Source organism: Setaria viridis, chromosome 9, assembly GCF_005286985.2.
Source record: "Setaria viridis chromosome 9, Setaria_viridis_v4.0, whole genome shotgun sequence".
NCBI lineage: Eukaryota > Viridiplantae > Streptophyta > Magnoliopsida > Poales > Poaceae > Setaria > Setaria viridis.
The window spans coordinates 29,361,515-29,370,169 of record NC_048271.2 but is presented as its reverse complement, the minus strand read 5'-3'; the positions used below and the strand labels follow the sequence as shown (position 1 = coordinate 29,370,169).

General features: G+C 48.5%; 2 protein-coding genes across 2 annotated transcripts; both read left to right on the top strand.

Moving 5' to 3' along the window:
- The first annotated feature begins 4,030 nt into the window (after positions 1-4,030).
- LOC140221409 (protein ALP1-like) lies at positions 4,031-5,380 on the top strand. Its single transcript, XM_072290999.1, has 3 exons — positions 4,031-4,540; positions 4,628-4,853; positions 4,935-5,380. Exons 1-3 carry the CDS (start codon positions 4,031-4,033, stop codon positions 5,378-5,380), a joined length of 1,182 nt encoding a protein of 393 aa, XP_072147100.1.
- A 289-nt stretch (positions 5,381-5,669) lies between these two features.
- Positions 5,670-6,614, top strand: LOC117835497 (uncharacterized). Its single transcript, XM_034714838.2, has 2 exons — positions 5,670-6,005; positions 6,087-6,614. Exons 1-2 carry the CDS (start codon positions 5,670-5,672, stop codon positions 6,612-6,614), a joined length of 864 nt encoding a protein of 287 aa, XP_034570729.2.
- The last annotated feature ends 2,041 nt before the right edge of the window (positions 6,615-8,655 follow it).

Sequence of the window (8,655 nt, the reverse complement as noted above, 5' to 3'; positions counted from 1 at the left end):
TGGCGACGACACTTTTGACGTCGGTCCTTCTTGAAGGTGCTGTCTTTGGAGTTTTCGTTCTGCCTTCCCCATCTTCTCGACGGCTTATCTATGATGCCAGTAGTGCTCTCGGTGGCCAAGATGGGTTGGTGTAGGGGAGAGTGGGTCCTTCTTCTCTCTCGACCCCGCATCCCTTCTGTGGCAACAATAGGACTCCTCGTACCTGTTGATGTGTTGTTTGGCGTTGATGGGGGTGTGCTGGAAGCTTCACTGTTTGGTTTGGCGGCGATTGGTCACGCCTAGCCATGGCCGATTTGGTGCTATGCCCCGACCTTGGTGGAATGGGCCATATGGTGGAGTGGGTGGAGACAAAGTTAAGGACTCGAGGTGCGGATGTCCATGATGGCGGGTGGTGACCAAGAGGTGGGTGTTGGTGCAGTGTTTGTAGGGCTTCACTTCTGCATGGCGCTTCAGGGTGATGGTTTGGGGGCGTGCGCCAGTGGTGACCACGAAGTTGGCAGAGAGGCCAGAGTGGTAGGAGGTGTCCAGCAGATGTACCTTGCTGAAGTGACCTGCGCGTTGAGGAGTTGGGTGGTCCCGCTTAGCGGTGGCAGCTCCGATGCAAGTTGGTCTTCCTCTACGACATTCTGATATCTTCGACAAGGTGACTTGGTTGCTTGGTGCCACAGTGTATGACCAGATCTCAACGGGCATTGTCGTCAGATTGATGGCCAGAGGTAGCTACACATGCATTGGCTTGATGGCTCGCAGTGTTTCTACGACGACTAGCCCTTCTTAGTGGGAGTTAGTCCAGTGTATGACAACTTCGTGAGGTGGTGCAAGCGTATCCGATGGCATGATAGCTACACGGCTTGCAGTGAACCATGGCGGCTAACCCTGCATGGCAGTGAGTGGCTTGGTGTGGGACATCATCGGCAATGATGGCGTAGGCGGTGATGATAGAATATCCTCTGTCGGTCATTTGCCCGGGTGATAGTGGTGCAGTGTAACATCCCTAAATTCAAAAACATTTAAAAATAAGGACCTTTTAAAATTTTTCAAACTAAATTTAGCATTAATCCTCTTTTCCCCTTAATATCGAAAATTAGCATTAAATTTTTCAAAAGCATTCAACTACGCATAAACACTACATGATTGTGCATTTGAGTGCTCTAGAATTTAAAAAGAATTCAAAGCTCATAAACCTTCCTCAAAATTTGAACCTAGTTTAAATTTGAACTCAAACCATATCAAACCCCTTTCAAACAAATATCAAAACTTACTATTCCTAACGCAACTTTGAAACCTGACCCATCTCTCCATCGGCCTAGCCCACCTCCACCTCTCTCCTCCTTCTCCCGCACGGTCTAAACAGGCTGCTTGTCCCAGCGAGCCGCCTGGCCTAGCCGGCCCAGCCCGCACGCCAGTGTCATCATCTTCCTCCCCATCCCCTTCCTCCTCTAGCCGCCCGTGCATCCCTCCTCTCTCACAACGACACTGTTGCTCGGATCCTCCTCCCCAGCCACCTCCCTGCCCACGTGCATAGCACTATAGTGCCGCACCTCTTCCACTCCCATTGTCAGAAACCATCCCCCCTCCCTCACAACCCCGGCCGCCGGCACCTGCACGCACGATGTCGTGGAAACGCAATGATGGCCACCTGCTAGATCTACCTGCTCTAGCAATGCCCTACCACCCCAAGACACGCGACGGAGCCGCCTCGACGAGCCATGTTGCCCTGTGCCCTTAACGCCGCCCCTGGCCATCTCCCCTACCCTTCGCGCGCATGCCAAGGTGCCATGACAGTGCACCAGAGCGCCGCCCACCATGGGCTGCCGCTCGACCTCATCCTTTCTTCCCCTGTCCTCTTCCGTGAGCTAAGATCATCTGAGAGCTCGAACTCACCCCGCACCACCACCTCTTCCCCCTCCCGCCGGTTTAGGAGAAGGCTCGTCCCTTCCACCTGCCACTATGCTCTGACCCCTAGAGCTGGGCTGCAGCAAAGTCGAGGTTACCGCAAGACCTTAGCCACCTTTCTAGCGCTACAGCACCGCTCAGCGTGCTGCTCTGCGCAGACCCACCGCCGTTACATGCTGCCACTCTACTCCAGCCATCGTGTGACCCGGAAAAGCATCACAGGTACTCCCATGGTGCTGCCCGAGGCTTTGCATAAGCTTTCCACCCCTTCTGGTCGTGCCTCCCTTTTTCTCAGCCCGCCGCTATAACTCTGGCAAGCCACCATGAGCCTCGACTCGCCCCAAGACCTACCGCGATAGCTCCACCATAACAGCCCGCACCATTAGTGTAGGGATACGAGGTAGGCTATGCTAGCGCAAATCAAAAATTTCTACCGCGTAAACCAGGAAAACTGCCGTATATGGATCATGGGATTACCACTCGACGCACTGGTGCGGAAGATGTAGATTCGCGTCGATGTAGCGAAGTCGATCAGCGTAGTCGAACACGTAGTCGATCACGTCGACGTCGAGCAGCTCCTCAACAGCTCGTCCATATGCAGCAAGATCGTCCTCGTGCCGTGGCTTGTCGTCGGCTCGTCATGCCTCGTCGGCGGCTCGTCATGGCTCGTCGGCGGCTTGTCATGGCTCGTCGGTGGCTCGTTGTGGCTCGTCAATGGCTCGTCAAGGTGCTGCAGGCGCAACACCTCCAAGGTATCCACACATGCAGGAAGGAAGTGTCGCAAGCCGGACTGCTAGGTCTGCGAGTTGCAACAAGCGAGGGCGTGGGAGGCGCGGCAGATGTGTTTCGCCAAAAGGTGTAAACCCTAGGGCTCCCTCACCCCTCTATTTATAGAGGTTCTTGACAGGGCTCTGGGTCCGAGGCCCATTAGTACTTGTAAACCTAATCCAACTCGGATCACATGCGAATTGGGCTTCCAGCCCCTTAACCGTGTGTTTGGTTACTGGGTCGGAACGGGTCGGACCCCCTTCGTCCCACGTTTGGTTCAAAAGAGAACTGGGTTGGGTCGAACCCACATGGGAATATTCCCATTAGATTCGGGTCCAAGCGATTCCTCCAAAACGAACGGATCAATTCGACCCAGTTCTTCTCACGCGTCTCCTCTTACCGCACCTCCTCTCACCCCCGACCCCAACGCCAGAGCACCGCCCGGCTCCAACCCCGCCGCCCCTGACCTCCTCCGCCAGCGCCCCCATCCGCCGCCTCACCTACCACGCCGCCGCCCCTAGAATCCGCCGCGCCAGCCCCCATCCACCGCCCCTCTTCCCCGCACCTTCTCCCAATGGATCTCGCCGCCGCCGCCCCTGAAAATCAAGGATGGCTTGCCCTCCGCCGCCCCTGACCTTCGCCGCCCTTCAGATCCGCTCCCGGCCATGACGTCCGCCGCCGCGCCCTGACGTCCTCCGCCGCCGCCATCCCTGAGATCCGCCGCCGCGGCCTGATCCGCTCCGCCGCCCCTCAGATCCGCCCCCGCCTTTGACTGCCGCTGCGCCCCCGACCCCTTCCGCCGCCGCGCCCCCGACCCCTTCCGCCACCGCCCCAAGCCAGGTCCGGAGCGCCTATCCTCCACCGCCCCTCCGATGCGGCTCCGCCCCTGACCGGCGCCGCTTCCCTCGCGTCCATGGTGGGCGGCGGCCCGTGACCGGTGCCGTCCCCTGGCCTCCGTGGCGGGCGGCGGCCCCTAACCGGCGCCGTCCCCTGGCCTCCGTGGCGGGCGGCGGCCGGCGGCGGCCACTGACAGGCGCCGCTCCCCTGACCTCCGTGGCGGGCGGCGACCCCTGACTGACGCCGCCCCTAACCGACGCCGCTACGCCCCTAGCTTGCTGCTGCCCCTGTCAAGCTTCGCCACCCCTGCCAAGCGCCGCCGCCCGTACCATCCGCCGGCGCCGCGTCTCCTTCTCTCAAAGGTTGAAACCGTACACCACCATGTTTATGTTGGTTCATATTTATTGAATTGACTTGAATGGTACTGGTTGATAGTATTATGGATTGAATTGAATAACTAGTCCAGTAGCATGACATCCTGGTTCAATTGGCTCTAACAGCAAGTGTTTCTTTTATTGTTGTATTGTAGATGGATAAGAGGACCAAGATTGTAACTTGTGCTACTGCTGCATACATGTTGTTGTCAATGATGGCGGTGATTATTCAATCTAGAAAACGTAAACGATGTGCCAGAAGGGTTGGTATTACCTATGGGCCTATGGAGGCAAGGGATAGGATGAGAGTAGATTATCTAAATAACAAAATTTGGAAGGATGACACAACTTGCTTGAACATGTTAAGACTAAATAGAGGCAAGTTTTTTCGATTTTGCAATCTTTTTAGAGAACGTGGTTTGCATCAAGATACATGTCACTTGTGTGTTGAGCAGCAGGTGGGTATGTTTCTAAATACAGTGGGACATAACCTTAGGAATAGGTTAGTTGGAACTAATTTTGATAGATCGGGGGAAACAGTTAGCCGCTATTTCAACAAAGTACTCCATGCTATTGGAGAGCTGCGAGGGGAACTAATTAGGCCCCCGTCTTTGGACACTCCAAGCAAAATTGCAGGGGACAACAGATGGGATCCTTACTTTAAGGTGTGAGGCTTATCCCTGTTTTGTTTTGACTTTTCCATTAATCTAACATCATATGGTCCCTAATTTTTACCTTTTTAAAAAAATTAGGACTGTATTGGAGCTATTGATGGTACTCATGTAAGAGTATCTGTTCCTAAGAATATTGAGCATGCCTTTCGCGGTAGGAAATCCTTTTGCACACAAAATGTAATGGCAACTGTAGATTTTGATCTACAGTTCACCTATGTGTTGGCTGGTTGGGAAGGGGCTGCACATGATGCTCTAGTTTTACGTGATGCTTTAGAATGTGAGAATGGCCTTCGTGTCCCACAAGGTAATAGAGTAGTAAACTCTCAACTTTTATATACACATTTCAGTCTATAGTATTATGACCAATCCTTATATCAAATGATAGGAAAATTCTACCTAGTCGATGCTGGATATGGAGCCAAACCAGGATTTTTGCCTCCCTTTCGTGGAGTTCGGTACCACTTAAACGAATGGGGAAGTAATCCAGTGCAAAATGAGAAGGAATTGTTCAACCTTAGGCACTCATCACTACGTGTCACAGTAGAGAGAGCATTTGGGGCACTAAAGAGGAGATTCAAAATTCTTGATGATGCTACACCATTCTTTCCTTTACCAACACAAGTAGATATTGTTTGTGCTTGTTGCATTATTCACAATTGGGTCATACAAGATGGGCGTGATGAGTTCTTCACAGAGGATACTAATTGGGCAAGCTACAACCATGCTTCCACACGCATTGGCCAAGCAAATGAGCATGCTGCTATGGTTAATTTCAGGCAGCAGATAGCAGATCAAATGTGGGCAGACCGTCAAAACAACAATGTTAACTAATATTTGTATCAAACTTGAATTTCTTTCGGTTGTATAACATATTTAAACCTTTCTTTCCTTATGTTGAATAATATTTTTATGAACATGTTGCTTGCTGAATTTTATGTAATTTGTGATGATAATGTGTATTTTGGCTACATGTTGGTGCTGATTTTGTATTGGTCATAATGTACATTGTGGCTACATGTTGGTGCTGATTTTGAACTGGTGATAATATACATTGTGGTTATATCTTGGTGCTGATTTTGGCTACATTTTCGTGCTGATTGTGTTTTTGTGTGGCAGAACAATGGAGGAAGTAGCTGAAGGGTCTGGTGGGACTAGTGGGCATGCTACGTGGACATCAGCAATGTCTGCTTTAATGCTCTCTCACCTAAATGATTTGGTGGCTGCTGGTTTGAAGACATCAAAGGGATTTAAGAAACACCTTTTTAATGGTTGTTCTAGGGTTATCAATGAGAAGTTCACCACAAGGATCACTGGTGAGCAAGTTAAGAATCATTTGAAAACATGGCAGAAAAGGTATGCAAAGATAAATAGATTGAAGAAGTTGAGTGGTGCCCTCTTTGATGAAGAAAACTGCATGATTACACTAGATGAGGAGCACTACAACGGCCATGTCCATGTAACCTTACTGTCGTTTGCTTAGTTCTTGATTCATTCACCAGTGTTAGATTATATTAACATATTTTTCCATCATGTCTAGGATCACAAGTCTGATGTTGAGTACTTGAACAAGCCCCTCTTGCACTATAGAGAGATGACAGCAATATTTGGCAATACAATGGCTACTGGAAATTTTGCAAAAGACTCAAGTGCACCTCTAGGTAGAGAGGATGATGAGGGTGAAAGTCAAGAAGAGGGGGATGAGGTTACTGGGCATGGTCCAAGTGATGGGCATACCACTCAAGGGGCAACGTCTTCTGCTAGTAGACCTAGTAAGAAGTCAAAGATAGCTGAAATGGAGGAGGATGGGCTGGTTGCCGCCTTCAAAAGTGTAGGTGAGAACCTTGCCGCTGCCATAAAAATGGTAGCTAAACCTGATAATGAGCTGCCACCTGACCTATTTGATGTCTTGAACCAACTTCCTGGTTTTAATTCAGCACACATATCTTTCTACTATGCTCATTTGGTGAGCAATCCTCACATTGGCAAAGCTTTCTATAACTTGCCATTCGAGCACAAGTTAAATTGGGTCACAATGTTCATCGCTGAAAAGTTCCCTGGAATGTAAGAGTGATTTCAATGAGTAGGATGTTTCTTTTGTTAGAACTTGATCCTGTTAGTGTCTAAGCTCTGAATTTATATTATGTAAGCTTCAACTTGATGGCTGATATTGTATTGCCTTGAACTTGGTATATGTAAGGCTTGAACTGGCCATTAACGTTGCTATATTGTTGATGAACTTGGTGTATGTATGTAAGGCTTGAACTTGGTATATGCTGTTATTTTCATCCATCATTTGGAATATCTTTCTTCTTTTCAAATGATTTATGTCCTATGTGTTTATAACCAGAAAGCAAATGAGCATCAAATCCTGTTAAGAAGCCCCTGAGTTGATGATATTATATTATTTTTAAATTAACCAGTAGCATGTATTTAAATTAACGGCAATTTTTCACAAGAAAATAACAGTGCTAGAATGGGAGCAGTACCAAGTTGATGTCTATATTGTTGATGAATTGGTATGGCAGCTAGGGTAATCTCACCAAGAAGGTGAGCATATTCATTGTCAAACCCGCATCCTCAAACCAAACAAGAGATGGAACCACTCCAACCCACTTTATCCCACTAATCAAACAAAAAACTGGGTCCAACCCATCCCTGCAACCAAACAAGAACTGGGTTCACTCCAACCCAGAAAACTGGGTTGGCTCCAACCCAACCCGCATGGTCCCAAAACCAAACGCACGCTAAGTGTGTGACCCTATGGGTTCGGATACGTATAGACATGGCCCGAGTACTCCTACTCAGCCCAATAGTCGGTAGCGGCCTCTAGCAAGACGTGCCAACTCCTATACACACACGAAGATCATATCAGACGAACCGTCACAACATCACGTACATGCTATTCCCTTTGCCTCACGATATTTGGTCGAGCTCCAAGCCGACCACTCTTTCTCGATCCTGTGATTCGGAATCCCTTTGTAGGTTAACTCTTAACCGTACGTAGCATGGCCATGCATTTTCGGATCCGATCACTTGAGGGGCCCAGAGATATCACTCTCAATCAGAGAGGGGCAAATCCCATCTTGATTGACCATGCCTCATAGCATGCTTCTTGACAAACCAAAAAGCTACCTTTTTAACTACCCTGTCACGGTGTAGCGTTTGATAGCCCCTAAGTAAGTCGATCCACATCTTGAGTACATGCGACAATCTCAGGTCTAAGGACAAAGCGTACATGTTGTGTAAAGAGAGAACTATTTTTCGTGTTGGGTCAGTCCTAGCACATGTCTCCACATGTGCCCACATTATTAGTTTAACATCTTCATGTCCATGACTCATGAAACATAGTCATCAACTAATACGTGTGCTAGTCTAATATTCATGTGTGTCCTCACATGAACTCTAACTAGGGACAACTTTAGAATAACCATACAAGTAAAGAGTTTCACATACAATTCACATAATTGCAAATCAATTCAAGTAGCCTTTAATGGATATTCAAGGAACACAATATAAATCATGGATACAAATGGAATATCATCATCTCTATGATTGCCTCTAGGGCATACCTCCAATAGTCTCCCACTTGCACTAGAGTCAATCTAGAAGGTACCTATTGACACCGAATTATCGGACTTCTATAGTTAGTTTCCGAACATGAAGCCTTCATACTCCGAAGCTGGGGTCCTGTGTTGACACCGAATGTAGGAAATATGCTCTGAAAGGAAGGAATCGGCACATGATGCAAAAGTTCCAACAGATTGGCATCCAAGGGAAGCCCACGTATGGGAGGTTGCTTTATAGAATAAAATATTCTGGAGATAGAGTTGGTTAGGGATAAGATTGATTAGAGATAGAGTTGGTTTAGTTAGAGATAGAATTTTGATTAGAAAAGATTGTGTACGTAACTTGCCTTGTACATGGTTAGATGCCAATTATGTAACGTCAAAGGCCATCCGTCCTATAAATATAAAGGGTCCCGGTCATTGTAATAATCATCACACGATCAATAAACAAACATATTTACCTTTACCTTTCGGCTTCACGCCATTGCATTAGGAGTAGGAGTAATGTAGCTTCTCGACGAGTTCCTTCTAGCAAGCTGG

Excerpts from the sequence above, each read along its gene's own strand:
- LOC117835497 (XM_034714838.2), top strand. The coding sequence starts at position 5,670 with ATGGAGGAAGTAGCTGAAGGGTCTGGTGGGACTAGTGGGCATGCTACG. Across the intron at positions 6,006-6,086 it reads ACTACAACGGCCATGTCCAT|GATCACAAGTCTGATGTTGA; the intron begins GTAACCTTACTG and ends CATCATGTCTAG.
- LOC140221409 (XM_072290999.1), top strand. The coding sequence starts at position 4,031 with ATGGATAAGAGGACCAAGATTGTAACTTGTGCTACTGCTGCATACATG. Across the intron at positions 4,541-4,627 it reads GATGGGATCCTTACTTTAAG|GACTGTATTGGAGCTATTGA; the intron begins GTGTGAGGCTTA and ends TAAAAAAATTAG. Across the intron at positions 4,854-4,934 it reads TGGCCTTCGTGTCCCACAAG|GAAAATTCTACCTAGTCGAT; the intron begins GTAATAGAGTAG and ends ATCAAATGATAG.